Genomic DNA, 17,202 nt, shown 5'->3' on the forward strand with positions numbered 1-17,202 from the left:
TTTGTATAATTCTGAAATTATTATTTTTAACCTGTGGCAGTTCAACTCTTTGCACCATTTCATTCGTTAAACGAATAACTGGAAACGCTGGGCTGTTCTAAAACGACACAAAAATCGTTTCTACAACTCTTTATTTCATTAATCTGAGGTGAGATAACATTAATTATAGAAAATACCAACACAGTTAAGGCTCCCCTTTACATTTTTAAAACATTAGTATAAGGTACAAACCCCCAAGACAAACACAGTCCCACCACCCACAGAATCTACATTTCATTCATGAAAATTAGTAATGACACATCGGGAAGGGAAATGCTCAAAGTCATGATTTGGTGTTCGAGCGTGGACCAGTTTTATCATCACTGATCAAAAACAGGAGAAGGTGCAGTTTGACAACCACCAGGTTCAAATGACTGAGCTCCAGAACCACAGCTCGTGCCGTTACCAACAGTTTTTCATAAAAACGCTGCACTGCACTTAACGAGCTGCATTCTGCTTCTCCATCTCTCCACTGTTTGTTTGTCCGATCACACAGTCAAGATATTCAGACCAGCTTTATAAACAAGAGCAAAGTTCTGGAAAACTACAGGCTGCCGTCTGTGACAGTACTTATAATGTTTTTAACATGAAACAACCACAGGCCTCGATAACTTTGTCCCACAGCCACAGAAAAAGTCATCGAGCAAACTTGTTTTAACTCCATGACACATTTAGACGGCCTTTATCCTTCGGCTTTGAGAGGAGGGGAAACAGCCAGTAATGACAGAAGCAGCAAGCACATTTATGCCGTCAGATAAGGGGTCCCTCCCCACAAACTCCCCCACAGGTATTCGTTATGACCCACAGCTACATGTGAAAGTTGAAATGCTTGCTGGCGTCGTCACCTGTGGGTGGAGTGCAAGATGTCCCCCTGGTACCACAATTGAAAACAACAAACAAAAACAAATAAGCCGTCATTGTGAATCTGAACCAAGTTTAGCTAAAGGTTAGCCGAGAGCGAGGCGGACCCAGAGTGAGAAATGTGAGTGGTTGCAACAAGACGAGATGTCCTGTGTGACGTGTTTGTGATGCCACAGGATCCGCCTCCTCACAAATGCTTCCATAAATGAGCTCATTAAAACATTAATTACGAGTGAAGGACCGTCCAACGGTCAACTCTCATCTTCAGTCAGAAGCTCCCAGACAGACACATGTAGGCAGCATCACACTCACATGAAGAACAGCTCCTGCTCCTCATTACAAGCAAACCTGGTACTGTTATGATCCATGACTGCAGTGGTGACACAGTAGCATGAGTCTACTTCTTAGTGTGAAATAGCCTAAAGGCTGGAAACAGACGTTTGGCAGTGAACAAATTATTGTTTCGACAGGACAACAGTGATAAGGATTTAACAGTGCGTAGTTTGAACTGCTGCCACGAGTGCAACCCACCCACCAAACAAAAACACTAAACAGAAAGAACACAGGACGGGTTTCTAAATCAACAGGAAGTCTGCGCCAGTGTCAGCAGCTGGTAGTTATGAACCAAACTCGACTGTTTCCTCTGTGATGGGCTTGAACTCGTAGTTTCCTCGTCCATCCATGTGCAGATAATACTACAGGACAGATTCAGAAACACAGAGTGAGTGTGGGAAGGAGAGAAATAAAGAGACCAGTGGGTTAAAACACATTTACCAATACAAAGATGTCGTTTACAACAGCAAAGAGATCAGTTACAAATGTAACCACGTGTCAGAAGGTTAGGCAACAGTAAGCACCAAGATCAACATGTTTCTGTACACACATGAAGAAGACCTGGGAGGTCCGTCACTATTCACAGGTTACTCTAAAGTGACACAAAGACTTTGTTGTCATTGGTTGACTATACTGCACAAACTAATGAGCAGTAACCCAATGAGACATCAAGGAGGCTCAGGATAAGCTCAGTCATAAAAGCACCAGCACGTCGTAGCATTGACAGTTTCACTGACGTTAGCATAGCGGGGACAACAAGGATCCGAGCACAGCTTCAACCAATAGGATTCCTCTCTTCATGATCACGACCAATAAGATCAAGAGACTCAGCGGCCAACATTACACAGTGTGTGGCACATCACATACTGTACAGTTTATCAACACTGGACATCGTAATGACTCTGCTTCTAATCATAGTGAGTAGATGAGGGGTGAAGCTTTGGTGCCCCTGAAACAACAAACCACCCTGAATACAGTTTGTTTGAAGCCTTAATCACTGAACGTTACAGACGTGTTAGTCTGAACTGTGCACAGACTCACTGCTCCCAAATCTGGACTATGAGTGGTCTGCTCAGCCTCAACAATGAAGCCGAGCGCTGACACAATGACAGGATCTGCACTTTCAGGGCTCGCAAATGCGACCAAATTTTTCAGTGGTGCGACTACAAATAAATATTTGGTTGCACCTGTGCGACCAACTGTTCGGGTAACAAAAAAAAAAAAAAAAAAAAAAAAAAAAAAAAAAAATCTCTGCAACTCTCCGTGTGGTCAACAACAGACACACATTTTGCCCCTATCGTGGACTAAACCAATCAGAGATAGTAAGGGGCGGGACCTCTCTGATTGGCCGTGGTCCAGTTGAAAGTGCAGGTGGAAGTGGGAGGTGAATAGCTTGAATAAAGCGATATCGATTCATTAACGGACTCCACACAAAGACGTAAACACAGAACGGACCGACGCATCAGAATCAGCTTTGTCTTTCTCGGCTTTCTCACCCGACAGCCCGCAGACGGACACGCTGTCAGAGCTCAGCGATCCTGATGCGTCCGGTCCGCTCTGTGTTTACGTCTTTTTGCGCTGATTCTGAGCTGCAGGTTTTGTCTCTCTCCAACCAAAATTCACCGAGCCAGCAGCAAAAGAAGCAGCAAACTGCGCTTCACATTTGATCAATGTCGTCATGAATTCTGCTGTTTTGCTTCCACGACTATTAAAATCACACTTCCTGCACAGCTCTCTCTCTCTGTGTGTACTTCAGGAACAGTTTCCCGTCTCAAATCTGTTTTCTGCATTATTCACTGGCTTATTACCCACCAGTCTACCGTTGTTTACAGCGCTGTCTTTTTCTTTTTCACTTAAATGACCTCGGACAAGAAAGCCTAATTTCTGCTGTTCAATACTGAAGAAATTTAAACTTCTTAATATTCTGCAAAATTGCAGAATATTGTAGAATATTTTTAAGGTTATCTGCTTTAAAAAGCCAGACCAGGAAAATCTCCTTCATGTTTTTCTGTATTTTATTCTCAGTTACTTTCACACAAAGGCATCTGCTGTGATGTTCACAATTCTGATGAAGTCAGTACTGATAAATGATCAGAATTATAATATTTCTGATGTCTGAGGCTAAATTGAATCAAATCAGGACTGAGAGAACCGGAATCGAATGGATTATAGAAATCAGTGATGATACCCAGCCCTAGTGAGCAGCCTAGGCCTGACAGAGTGGATGTAGCTGTGGGTAATGAGAAAAGATGAAAAGAATTATTGATAACTTTTTTTGTTAAGTTAAGGCCTGATCCGTCTGAAATTCATAGCCAGCTCTGACACGGTGTCATCAATCTTTGAACGCTGAAAAAGCAGCAGTGTATCCAGGAAACACATTATATGCTGCGATAAATGCACTGCCCAAGTGTTCCCTCTACCACTGCCTTTCAGCAGCAGACAGCAGCAAACAGGTCGTCAGAGGAGCCGAGATGATGATTAAGTTTAACATTTTCTACAATATTGACAAAGCACTTTAAGCACAAGTTTGTTAGTTAATAATTTAGAAATGAATATTGTCTGTATGGACTTCCCCCCCAAAGAAAGTGCACATGTAAAACTGCGGTGTTAAGCGATGCGGTTGAAAAATTTGAGTGCGCCTAACTTTTGTGCTGGTACGCCTAAATTTTTTAAGTTAGGCGTACCGGTGTGCCCATGTCAAAAAGTTAGTCTAGAGCCCTGGACTTTGAATCATAAGAACATCCAGTCCTACCTCATGATGTTTCCACAGGGATTTCCTGTGAGACACAGTGAACAAAGTGATGCCCACCTGTTGAGATAAAAAACAAACCCCCGTTTTAAAGAATACCATGGTGAGATTTCGCCACATCATCTGCAACCCTGCTGCAAAAGCTCATCGTGTGTTACGGCCCCAGCAGGGCCTCCTTTCAAATGGACCTGTTCATACAGCTGACCCCCATCAGAGTTTAAAGGTACTTCAGGCCAGAGAAAGGTGAGCTCTAGTGCCAGAGAGCCTTGTTGGGTAGCAGCCAGTGAGCTGTGTGGTGGCTGATTAACTAACTAACGCTTCTGACTTTTCAGCTTTTTGACCAACACCTCAGTTTTGTTGCTCTTTCTTTAAAGCTGATAGCAGCTTCTGCGTGTCTGAGTTTAGTTAGTAGTAGAAGCTGCATGCTCAGGACTGGCTGAGCCCTCTGAGGAGGTTGATCTGGATTCAGTGACTTGACAGCTTCAGTTTAGACTGACAACAGTTAAAGGAGGGCGTTGGACAGATGCTATTCTGAAAGCAATGAATTCAGATCAAGGTCAGTCCCTGACATCACTGAGAAGTCAAACTAACATTTAACTGTTCAGTTTCTGTAAACAGGGAAACTTCTAGAAACCAATGAATTCCAAGATGCACTTTGATACGACTGAATGAAGAAATGATTAAACTGGACGGGAGGAGTCGTGCCAGTGAGCAGGTTCACATAATTAGTCACTCTCTAACTGGCCCCAGTTCAGCAGAGCCCCCCCAACAAATGTGGGCCCAGACGTAAACAAATGTGCTCATGTGCTATATTTATGTATATGCAAAGACATACCGTCCTGCAATGGGTGTAGATGTAATCCTCAACATCCACACTCACTGCACTGGTGCACTCATCCAGGATCGCAAACTGGGGCTTGTGGTAGAACAGTCTGGCCATCTACATGAAATAGATGTGTTAGGTAAGTCAGTCACTGCTGTTCCAAAAGTTGACCAGTTGACTGAAAATGATACTCAAATCCACAGCCACAGGGCAACTCCTGCATCACACTGCAGGTTTAGGTGTGAGAATAAAGCGCTCCTTCAAATGTGTCTGTTAGCAAGCAGAGAAGGGCTTTCATTCCCCGCAGGCCCGACCCCGCAGAGGGTGAAAGCCCAAACTTCATGCATCTGCCAAACCATGACTGGTTGGGCCAGAAAAACAAAGGAGCGACAGTGGAGGTGACAGTAGTGGAGGGGTCAGTGGAGGGGTCAGTGGAGGTGACAGTAGTGGAGGGGTCAGTGGAGGGGTCAGTGGAGGTGACAGTAGTGGAGGTGACAGTAGTGGAGGGGTCAGTGGAGGTGTCAGTGGAGGTGACAGTAGTGGAGGTGACAGTGGAGGTGTCAGTGGAGGTGTCAGTGGAGGTGTCAGTGGAGGTGTCAGTGGAGGGGTCAGTGGAGGTGACAGTAGCGGAGGTGACAGTGGAGGGGTCAGTGGAGGTGACAGTAGTGGAGGGGTCAGTGGAGGGGTCAGTGGAGGTGACAGTAGTGGAGGGGTCAGTGGAGGGGTCAGTGGAGGGGTCAGTAGTGGAGGGGTCAGTGGAGGGGTCAGTGGAGGTGTCAGTAGTGGAGGGGTCAGTGGAGGGGTCAGTAGTGGAGGGGTCAGTGGAGGGGTCAGTGGAGGGGTCAGTGGAGGGGTCAGTGGAGGTGACAGTAGTGGAGGGGTCAGTGGAGGTGTCAGTGGAGGGGTCAGTGGAGGTGACAGTAGTGGAGGGGTCAGTGGAGGGGTCAGTGGAGGGGTCAGTGGAGGGGACAGTAGTGGAGGGGTCAGTGGAGGGGTCAGTGGAGGGGTCAGTGGAGGTGACAGTAGTGGAGGGGTCAGTGGAGGTGACAGTAGTGGAGGTGACAGTAGTGGAGGTGACAGTAGTGGAGGGGTCAGTGGAGGGGTCAGTGGAGGGGTCAGTGGAGGTGACAGTAGTGGAGGGGTCAGTGGAGGGGTCAGTGGAGGGGTCAGTGGAGGTGACAGTAGTGGAGGTGACAGTAGTGGAGGTGACAGTAGTGGAGGTGACAGTAGTGGAGGGGTCAGTGGAGGTGTCAGTGGAGGGGTCAGTGGAGGGGTCAGTGGAGGGGTCAGTGGAGGTGACAGTAGTGGAGGGGTCAGTGGAGGTGACAGTAGTGGAGGTGACAGTAGTGGAGGGGTCAGTGGAGGTGACAGTGGAGGTGTCAGTGGAGGTGACAGTAGTGGAGGGGTCAGTGGAGGTGTCAGTGGAGGGGTCAGTGGAGGTGACAGTAGTGGAGGGGTCAGTGGAGGTGACAGTAGTGGAGGTGACAGTAGTGGAGGGGTCAGTGGAGGTGTCAGTGGAGGGGTCAGTGGAGGGGTCAGTGGAGGGGTCAGTGGAGGGGTCAGTAGTGGAGGGGTCAGTGGAGGTGACAGTAGTGGAGGTGACAGTAGTGGAGGGGTCAGTGGAGGTGACAGTAGTGGAGGGGTCAGTGGAGGTGACAGTAGTGGAGGTGTCAGTGGAGGGGTCAGTGGAGGCCTGAAGAGTTTAACACATGTTTATGGCTGTTCAGCATAAATATGCAAACCAATGGCTGGTGTGTGCTTTTCAGCATGTGGAGAGGTACAACTGAGTCCTTACAGCCATCCTCTGTTTTTCGCCTCCACTGAGAACGTCCATCCAGTCCTGGACAGTATCCCAGCTGCCCTCCCGGTCCAGGATGTGACCCAGCTGAACATTATCCAGGTATTCCTTCAGCACCTGTACACAAATATAGAGTCATACACACATACACAGTGGCAGTGTGGAGGAAGTCTGCAGTGTCGTACCTGATCAGAGATGCCTTTCCTTTTTTGTTCTTCATGGGTGTCGGGGTAAATGACTTGGTCCCTCAGAGAACCCAGAGTCATGTAGGGTCTCTGGACAGAAACAGAGGAGGACTTGTGAAGGGATGCATTAATGCTGTGCTTTCCAAGCTGACCCTTAAACGTGTCGTGGGTAACATCTCCGCAGAGACCTACACTCCAAACAGTATTTGGGCATGAAATGAGCATCTACTGAAGAATCGCTCAGACCTGTGTTTACACACAGGAGGCTTTAACACACTAGCATGCTCCTGGTGAACAGGGAGGTTGTGAAAAGTGCAGGAAGCCAGTGAGACTCTGGAGTAGTCTATAAATAAACTCTGACAGTGTTGTGTTTTATCCCGTCTCATTTTTAGAGACCATCTTCCTCAAACTGCATCAGAGTTAAAGTAAAGCTCACACATCACCTCCTGAAGACTCACCTGTGGGACGTAGAAAAGCTTCCCCCTCTCAGGTTTTGTCAGATGCCCACCAAACAGAGGCCACAGCTAAAACACAACCAAATAAATCCACATCATAAAAGTAAAACCAGCTTGAGATGAAACTGATTACTGATGGTGCAGCCCTACCTCTCCCAGCACCCTGAACAGGGAGCTCTTCCCACAGCCGTTGGGTCCACACACAAGAACATTAGTGCCAGACTTCACCTTCAGAAAAGAGAGAACAGCGTCTACACAACGTCCCATTGAACATCAGACACAGGGACAAAGCTATCTGAGCCCCGGCTGATCTCAGGTAGACAGCATCACACATACATGCAGCCACGAAAAGTTTGAACTGTGTCAGCACACCACTGAGTGAAATAAGTATTTGATCCTGAAACATGTCGTAGTACTCGATGGAGATGAGGTAATGCATGCACACTTTACTTCAAACGTAAGATTTCTGATCAGGATGTCTCCATTGGGTGTTGCTAGGGGAGTATTCTCAAATCTGCAGAGAGGAAAACATAAATCACACTCGATATCGCACTAAAGCACAAAGTGAAACCACACAAGCAGCACATACTTGATCAGGTTGTCTTTGTTAATAATTTGACCACTGCCCGGGACCAGTTTCTCTGCAGCATCTGCTTCTAAACACAGCGGAAAAACAAATGATGATGGCAGCTGTCGCAAATCCACTTCACAGTACATCAGGACTCATGCGTACCCTTCTCCTGCTGGGACACCATGGTGCGCTCGTATTTGCCAGCATTAAGGTCCTTGAGCACCTTCATCAGTTCAACGATACGAGCCGTGAACCTGTCGGGGGCACAATTCAACACATCCTCAGTGAACAGCACACCAGCTGTGTTTGGAAACACACTACACAACCCAGACAGCCAGCGCTCATCATGCCAGTGCTGTAGGACATTATTATCCATTTAAAGATGAGCAGTCAAATCTAAGCTCTAAGGAAATATTGGCTCAAAGCACAGCTCCCCTTCTGCACACTCACCCTGAGAGCCGGCTCATCTCCCGGCCAGCCAGAACAATCCTGCCCAGGGCCTGGGACATTCTCAGCAGCATCCTGCCGCTCTGGTAGTAGTCCTACGAACAGCAATCAGTCAAACCTCAAAGCCCAAACATTACTACAGCAGTTTGTTAAAGCTGCGCTCCTGCTGCACGTCCCGACTGCAGCATAAACATACAGTTAATAAAGCATTAAATCTACGTGTGAAAACTAATTATGCTGGACGTCTAACATGAGGACTGAAGGGACGCCACATCGTTGGACAGACATGAAAATGATCAGGACAGAATCCGAGTTCAGACACCCTGAAAAATCAAATCAATCATGGACCCTTTCACAGATCTGGAATCAGTCGGCAGGGAGCTCCCGGACAGTCGGAGGCGGAGCCTGGCAGCAGCAGATAGACTGAAGCACTGAGCCATTTAAAGGCAACACTTCATCCTCCAGATACTCCACTGTTGCCACAGGAGGCTGGACACACCAGTGGGAATTCCCATTCCATGATCCATATATAACTCCGCTCTGAGAGTCAACAGCATCGCAGCATAGTGTGCAATATAATTGCATGCTGCATGTCCCCTCTTTGCTGTGATCAGTGTTAGAGTTGGTGCTCTAAAGTGTAATGCATCACACATATTGCACAGAAGTGTTTACTTTACTTTCCTGTTTGTTACATAATGACCTGAAACGCATCCTTACCATTGAATAGAAAGCCACAGGTCTGCAGTGCCACACTACACATGGCACCAGAACACTTTATGTCTGATACCACAAATTTGGATATCTGCCGATACCTAAATTAATCTGATATAGTGTCTTTTTTATAAACATGCTGCATTTTGTATAAGTTCATACTCAAGTTTTTAAAAACAAGAGACTGAAGCTATTCTGTTATACACAGAATACACTGCAGCCAAAACATCTTATAGTTCAGCAACACTGATCAGTCTAATAAAGTTAAACCTGCACCATCCTCCCTATTCTGGTATTTTAAAGAGTACTTAGCAGAAATATTAAACTAACTAACAGGGTCGCCAACTTATAGCAACAACATTAGGTAACCACCGTCCACCTCACAATGCTTAATCGACATAATCAACTTTAATTTAATGCACATGTAAAACCAAAGCACAGAAATCAATTTTTCTACAATATCTATGGATTCAACATCGTTCTTCGACAGAACTGCACAGATGGTTCCCAAAGGAAAAAGTCCTGTAGCTTACTAGAGTATATTAGACGTAATAGTTCCTATATACAGTAATGGACTTCTATACATTTAATCCGATCACCACTTTGTAAGATTCAGATAATTATCTAATAAAAGCGAGACATTTTAAATGAGAATATGAAAGAAAAGTATTTCCTTGTGCCCCCCTCTCCCTGTTAATGCCACAATCCCACGATCACCTGACCCAAACTCAACGTAACACCTGTTCGTTCCGTCTGATGCTGCCAGGTTACACCTCAGACTGTACCTCCTGCTGCCACAGTACTATCAGAGGACAAAGTCAAGGTTGTTCTAGCGATGCTGACAGAAGCTACAGTTCATTATTACATTTGTAATCTAGATCATCGTGGCTTTAACAAATGTCAGGATTTATAAAGTACTCTTTCAGACACGTGTTAAGTTACAGTACAGCTCCGCTCACCTCCAGCAGCTCCGAGTGTGTGCTGTGTGTGTGCCGTGGATGGGAAAGGTTCAGGAACGGCCGGCTAACCACCAGATATCCCACCACGGTGGCCAGATCTGCAAAGGAACAGCACGTGCACACACAGGACGACGCTTTATGTTGTTGGGGTGAACGTGATCAAAATGGCTTCATTCTGTCAGTTACAGGCTGTTACTGATGCTCGCTGGAGGACTGGACGAGGAGCACGTCAGCAAAACAGCTACTTACACTTAGCAATTATACTGTCCACGACGCCCATAGAGAACCGGAAGAAGATGAAGTCATGCAGGTGGTCCACCTGGAAGGACAGTCTGGATTACACTCCCATATTCACTCTAGTTACCAGGAACTGGACATTTCTCCTGCTTTACTGGTTTCATCCTTCAAAAGCAAAATGTTTGCATCTTCTAAGTTTCTCTACATGAGTACTTACTGAGGTCAAGCACAGTCCCTCAGCCTGGGTAACCCAGGGCTACTCACCAGTTTCTGGAAAACGCTATGAATGGTCTGTTTTTCCCTCTTGTTCCCATTGTAGAAGGCAATCTCCTCACTGATGAGAAGATGCATCGTTAGCAAACACGCCAGGCCTACACAGTAACAGACGAGTGGCTGACAGGCTTACCTGTTGGTGATGAGGCGAGAGTTCACGTAGCGGTACTCGCCCTCGTAACGCTGCTCAGTCACGGTCATCTTGCCTACTGGCCTCCTTAATCTGGTCAGGAACAGACCTGAGATCAGCAGGTAGACCATCATGCTGGCTGGACCCTAGGTGATGATGAATACAGAGACAGCAGCACACCTGAGCTTAAGATGTGCCCGCGGCAAACAATGAGAAGACGTAACAGATGTAAGGAGGTGGACCCTCACTGGAGGAAATATCCTGGTCAAAAACGACTTCGACAGTCCTTTGATTGAGTAGAAATACTTCAGTACTATTGGAGGCCACCTGAACTCTGGTTAGACACGTTTATTCTGGTACAACACAGTAGCACAACCTCGGGATTGTTTGAGTTCAGAAGGAGAACTTTAGGTGTTTATGTTGGTCCAGACAGCGATCGACCCACCGACCTTCAGCCATCGCAGACTTTGGACCAAGCTCTGTCCTCCAACGCACATATTAAAGAAACATGCACACTGACAGACGCCTAAAGAAGGGAAGGCCAGAAGCATGTCTTTGAGGAAGCACACAATGGGAGCTGTGGTAACGCACAACAGTCATACTGTGGAAGAAAGCTGTGTGAGCACACATGTACACAGAGGGCTTCAAGCATCAGCTCTCCTCTTGTTGGACAGGTTGATGGAGGAGATGCAGATGTCAGGGTGATTTGTAGCAGAGGGAAAGACAGGAAGCGTTTCATGATGAGGAGGAAGGTGATTTCTGCTGACTCAGGAGTCCTGCTACAACCAGCCCAGACAAGCCTACAGCTGACAGTGCTGATCACACAGACCTGAGAACCAACAGGAATCATTGTACTCGTTCCATCCCAAAATAAAGACATTTCTTGGAAACTTGCTTACCTGGGCACCGATGGCACTTGTCAGTTTGAAGATGTACAGGCCAATATCTAACAGAGGCTGCAGGACACAAACAGGAAAGAGTTAGAAACAGGGAAAGGCCACAGCAGGCCTCACGAGTCCAGAGCTGCTGCAGAGACACCAAACAGAAGGTGAACAGCTGTAGCTACAGACGCAAACACGTCCCGCACAGAAAGCCCCGCCCACGTGGTAGAGGGCGGCCCCACCACTGGGGCAGGGCAATATGGCCAAAAATATTTATCACCATATATTTGAAAATGTGCGATAACGACATAACTACCGCGAGACAAAATACTTTTTCACTTGAACAAGCAGCTGTTTTATGTGCAGCTGTACAACAATGCAACAGTTTAACCAAAAGGCATTTCCAGTGGAAACTGGCCGACATATCCTCAGCATGTATAACATCCACACTAGTTAAAGAGCTGCTTTGCAGTGTGCCCAATAAATAAGTCAAACATGTCTTTTTTGGGATTATAAGAAAACCAAACTTGACTCGTTCTTCTTGCTTCCTGCACTTTGTACCATCGATTCATTAATGTTGAATTCTCTCACAGCTGCTCTGTTCTCATGATCGACTGCGCCACTGATAGACTTTAAAATCCACTTCATGCACATGTCTTAACAGGAGCCATTAGGGCTCCTTATACACACAATACTGTAATATTATGTTGAAGCACAGCGCGTATCACAGTGCGCATCACTCCACCAGGCTCCAGTCTGCGGCTTCGTAGCTTAGCAAAGCTGTACTGAAACATTTTGACATGAGCGCTGTGGACATAAAATGGGTTTGAGGTCAGTAAGCACAACCAGAATTCATACATAAGGCGCGCTGTCGATTTTTGAGAAAATCAAAGGATTGATTTTAAGTGTGGCTTCTTTTGTGAAAAAGACGGTAATAACGACGGCCACTTGCATGTTCTACAAAAAAAAAGTGCTTCAGTGCCTATGTGACGGACAGAAACTCAGCCAGCTCTGCACATTATACTGGTATCACAGTGAACGGTGTGATGTGGCCCAGCCCTCCCACCACTGCACCCTCAGCCTCCTGGTAACCACACCTCTGCTATCCATTTCAAAGCCCAGGCGACGATCTTGTTAAATTATTGCAGTCAGAGGTTTTTACTACATATATCCATGATATCAGTTTGACTCTGCGGTGTCACCTTGCTCTCCATCCACCCGCCCCACGGGGTGATGATACTCTGATGTGTACAGTGGATTTACATCCCACTGTGGCCGAATTACACCTGCATGATGGGGGAGTGCAGCTGTGTCAGTCTGATCTGATTGATCATTAACATGTATGGGAGTACCTTGCTGACGTTGGAGTACAGATCCACCACACTGTTGCAGAACTTCTCCACATCCTGTGTCAGCAGCTGGTCTGCGTTGGCTACACGGTTGTCCAAGTTTCCCATTTTGTAGTAAGTGTAACCTCTGAAGAAGCAGGAAACAGAGTGCAGCAATCACACAACAGCTCTAATCACTACGAGTCGGGTCAGAGTCCCTGTGATGGAAAAGAGGCTGACGCTGTTTGCTTTGGCTCTCCTCAGTTACATCTGCAGGGTCAAAGTTCAGTAGTGCCGAGCTGATAGTAGCAAACAAGAAACCGCTGCAGCCACACAGGCCTTACATGCATTTGAACAACATGCTCCAGGTGTGTCAGTGACCACAGGCACACAGAGGCTTCAACACCACAGCCGACTGACACCGTCTCACATCTGCTCCCCAGATTTAGCAAACAAAGCCACTCGTTTCACTGAAGTTTAACTTAAATACAGCAGCCTAACCCTGCTGCTGTCAGTGTCTCACATGCACTGAAGGTGAAACCCTCTGCACACGACGAGCACAGCATTACTGGTGTACTTACTGCAGGTACTGGTTGTAGAGATGCTGGGTTAGCCTCTCACGAAACCTCAGCTTCAGCTCATTCAGACCAAACTTCAGGAAGTTGTTCACCAAGGATATCTGGAAACAGCCAGTCAGACATTCAAAGAAAGCTCCCAGGAGAACAGCGTGCAGGAACACAGCTCGAGGTGATGAAAGCCATGCAAACTACAGACAATCAGCCATGCTCAGTTTATGTCAGTGTGATAATTACACCAGTTTCTGTGCCATGAAAAGCAGTCAGTCACACAGTTAGCCAAGCAGATCATGCTAGTGTGATGATGGGATGTGGGAGCATGAAATCAACGTGGGTGTCACAAACCTCAGGACTCCAGAGTTCACACTTACAATTGGCATGAATTCAATAAACTTCAACAAGCAGATCTTGAAATCTTTAGTCGAACGACCAATAATTGCACTGCAAACCACAACAAGAACAAAGATGAGCAAACAAAGCCAAGGTCAGAGACAAACACTGAAGCTTGCTGTGTGCAATTTATGATGTGACACAAACAGGACGGTGGATCCTGACACGGAGCAACACTGGAACACTATTCAATCTATGCATTTCCATGTTATTAGCTGCTGTGCACAGAGGCCCGACTCTGAGGCTTCACTGGGCCATGTGTAAACTGCATTTGTTACATACATTACAAATATTTGTCAGATCCACCTAATCGCACAGAAAAATAACAAAATATGGCAGCCCATACCCAAGTGCAGTGTGTGCTCGTAATTCAACATCTGCAGCAATATCAAATCTATAATCAATGGTACTTCAGTCTGCTCTCGAGCAGCTTCGACTCCGGGATCAAAGCGTGACGGTCTCCACCGTGAAGACATGGATCAAAGCACATCTGGGTCCCGCCCAGCTCTCTCTCTCCTGGGTTTCTGACATTTGCAGAGTGCACACAGAACAAGTCTGCGTTTGAAAAACTCAGCTTCAGGCGCTTCTCAACAATGCAGCGCCTTTCACTGCTCCTACAAAGATGCAGCACTCGTACGCAGCGCTTTGTGTGCCAGGGTCATGTGACACGTGAAACGGCGCACAGTATCTGAAGCAGAACAAGTTCATACTGCACGCCACGTCTGACCAGCTGCAGGTCGAGCCAGCTGATCCGGCGGCTGTGCTGCTTCTACAGCAGGAGTAACGAGCACACACTGAACAGCATTCCAGTGAACCTGTGCCAAGATGTTACACGTCCCCATGACGACCACAGGTCAGCGTTGTACCTCACAGACCGCACACAAAGCAGATGTTAGAGCTACCATGTTAATGGCTTCTTCTAACACAGCACTTGTTGACAGTTACCCCTGGTATGACTGACATGTAGGAACAAAAGTGCGTGTTGAACACACAGCTGTCTCTGCTTATAATACCACTGTGAAGAACCAAAACACAGTCATCAGTTCCTGTAAAGACAGCAAAGCAGAGTCCACGTTACATTTTCAAACTTTCATTGTGTGAGCAGCAGCAGAGAAAGCCGGGAACGCCCCCTGCTTCGGCCTGGTAGGGCATCAACATCGCCGACGCTACGACCACACACTGCCCCGCCCCCCACTCTAGTGATTTATCACCGTCTCATCTTTGTTGTGTCGTCTGATTTACTCCTGTAACACAAACAAACATCGTAAACACTGAAGCCTGACCTTTCGATCATGGTCCCGTTCTGGATCATCCACACGTCACAGTAGGTTCTGGCCACCAGCATGGCAGCAATAAACATCAGGTAGCCAGCCTGTGGAGGAGAGGGGAGACAGCGCCCACAGACTGGTTAGTGTGTAAACGACTGCAGATGTTTATGGTCCTACCTTTGACTCTGCTCGTATCTAATGAACTGATGAGATAAGATGAGACCAGGAGCAGCCATGTGGTGGTGACCTTGACTTGTGGAGTTATTGTTTCTGTGTCAAAGGGCTCTGCTGCAATCACAGTAACGCTGTGGAAACAGTTTCTCAGTATCTTTCAACCATTACCAGACTCAATGTTTATGGTTGGCCCAGTCATCACTGGTCAAATAGGTGAAAGGCCTCAGTGATTAGGGCTGTCACAAAACTAGAATCACAATTTAATACCAATAACCATGAAAATGTCAGAGAGCAGCCAATCGAACACCACGGGCACCAGTACGTTTCAATGGGAGGACTGGCAACAGGTGCCTTCAACATAATGCTGACCAGAAGGAAGCAAAGATGAAGAGCTGGTATCACTACGACCTTATCATCAGGTCATTACTGTCAGAGTACCATATTCATACACCTGCTGTGTTCATTTCACTGACAATGATGTGAACACGGTAACCTCAGTGTGACACGAACCAAAGCAACCTGCTGATCCGGAACTTTCCGGAGCCACGTACGCTTTGTATTCTGGGAGGTACTACAGATATGTGAGGGTCTGTACTGGCTCTTCTGCTAGTTTCTAGAATAAAGGATGCAGTGTGTACACCATGCATGAAGCCTTCAAACGCAACATCCATGTAAGGGCCGCGATCAGAAGAAATGTGCAGCATGTCTACACCGGCATGATGAACTGTCCACTGGCCTGGAGTCGAACCACAGCACCTATATGAAGAGAGCAGTGAGTGCAGGCGGTCGCTGGTTCGAGTCCACTCTTACCTCCATGCAGAAAACGCGAGGCACCAAGACCCGGAGGATCCGGAGGATCCGGAGGAAGAAAACTTTGTCCACAGCTGCGCGATCTTTTTTGCCATCCTTCTGCATGAAGAGGTTCAGACAAGAATTAAATGCACCAAACTAAGTATTATGTAGACTTTGGACACTCCGCTCAGGGTGTTTCAACATACCTGCGTGTTCAGCACCAGGTCTGAGCTTCCTCTGAAAAACAGGGCATTAAACGATAAACACGCTGTTAACTGGGGCCTCCGCTGCCATCCTGTAGCATGAGGCCCGTTTACAGGACTCACACACGGGACTACAGCCTCAGCCTTCACCGCCTCAGAGAGACCTCTTTCCCACAACATTCACCACGTCACCTGCCAGCGGGGTTAATGCTGTCGTGGCTGACAGATAACTACACACTAGCTTATTAGATTATACACACACAACTTTGGCTGACAGTACGACATTACTGAGAAAGAAACAGTAGACGACACCAAGCCACAGACTTCCCAGTCATGGGTGTGCGACAGTGTGTCGGGAACACGTTATTTCTGTTCGTGTTGGGATGTATGCCGAAACAAGAGGACCCCGAAGACACACAGAAAACGCGCCTGCTTAGAAAGGAGCCTCGGGAGCACCGAGCGGCGGCAGGTCGCCTGTCAGCTGCTAGCCGCTCCTCAGTAGCATGACTGTCGCTGACAACCAGCTGCTGAGCGACACACAGCAGCCGCTTACCTGTTTGACTTGGTCCGCTTCCTGTGCTTCAGCAGCACGAACACAAACAAAATGCTGCCCGCTATGGAGGAGTTCCTAGCTGTCAGATATTTACTGAAACCCGCCATGACTGGGACACAACGACCGGCCTGCGCTCCACGGTCTTTCGGACGAAGTCTTCTTCTTCTGTATCGGCGGCTGACAACGACTATAGAGATGCATTACTGCCACCTACCTGTGGCTGCAATAATAATAATAATAATAGTAAATTATCATTATTATTATTTATCTATTTTTACTTTGACGCGTCAAGTACAAATGCATATAGGAATGGATGAACTGCCAAAGAGATCAGTAACAATGAATGAAAACAGTCAGTGAATAAATGTACATACAAAAAACAAATCATCATATCTAAATGTCTATGCAAAAAATAAGCATGTGAATGCAGTGTAATATTAAATCAAAGCTGCACTTACTTTACAATA

The 17,202-nt window shown here is 46.8% G+C and overlaps 1 protein-coding gene across 3 annotated transcripts; it reads right to left on the minus strand.

Annotated features, from left to right (window-relative positions):
- Positions 1 to 114: 114 nt before the first annotated feature.
- Positions 115 to 16,902, minus strand: abcd3a (ATP-binding cassette, sub-family D (ALD), member 3a). 3 transcript variants are annotated; one of them, XM_040048839.1, is made up of 23 exons: positions 16,736 to 16,902; positions 16,186 to 16,216; positions 15,998 to 16,096; positions 15,029 to 15,117; positions 13,727 to 13,796; positions 13,362 to 13,459; positions 12,805 to 12,928; positions 11,471 to 11,527; positions 10,575 to 10,717; positions 10,433 to 10,502; positions 10,181 to 10,250; positions 9,932 to 10,029; positions 8,265 to 8,356; positions 7,977 to 8,068; positions 7,833 to 7,899; positions 7,694 to 7,757; positions 7,394 to 7,471; positions 7,247 to 7,312; positions 6,789 to 6,878; positions 6,601 to 6,720; positions 4,818 to 4,922; positions 3,986 to 4,042; positions 115 to 1,595 (listed from the first exon to the last, which is right to left on the minus strand). In XM_040048839.1, exons 1-23 carry the CDS (start codon positions 16,840 to 16,842, stop codon positions 1,518 to 1,520), a joined length of 1,965 nt encoding a protein of 654 aa, XP_039904773.1. In that variant the 5' UTR covers positions 16,843 to 16,902; the 3' UTR covers positions 115 to 1,517. The 3 variants fall into 3 exon arrangements, with proteins under 3 accessions (XP_039904773.1, XP_039904771.1, XP_039904772.1); XM_040048837.1 differs by lacking the exon at positions 16,736 to 16,902 and having other exon boundaries at positions 16,186 to 16,729; XM_040048838.1 differs by lacking the exons at positions 13,727 to 13,796; positions 16,736 to 16,902 and adding an exon at positions 14,691 to 14,760 and having other exon boundaries at positions 16,186 to 16,729.
- Positions 16,903 to 17,202: the final 300 nt, after the last annotated feature.

This window comes from Simochromis diagramma, unplaced genomic scaffold (genome assembly GCF_900408965.1).
Source record: "Simochromis diagramma unplaced genomic scaffold, fSimDia1.1 OVJJ01000125.1, whole genome shotgun sequence".
Lineage (NCBI taxonomy): Eukaryota > Metazoa > Chordata > Actinopteri > Cichliformes > Cichlidae > Simochromis > Simochromis diagramma.

Excerpts from the sequence above, each read along its gene's own strand:
- abcd3a (XM_040048837.1), bottom strand. The coding sequence starts at position 16,362 with ATGTTGTGGGAAAGAGGTCTCTCTGAGGCGGTGAAGGCTGAGGCTGTA. Across the intron at positions 8,357-9,931 it reads CACACTCGGAGCTGCTGGAG|GACTACTACCAGAGCGGCAG; the intron begins GTGAGCGGAGCT and ends TGCTGTTCGTAG. Across the intron at positions 4,923-6,600 it reads GCGAAAAACAGAGGATGGCT|ATGGCCAGACTGTTCTACCA; the intron begins GTAAGGACTCAG and ends TATTTCATGTAG.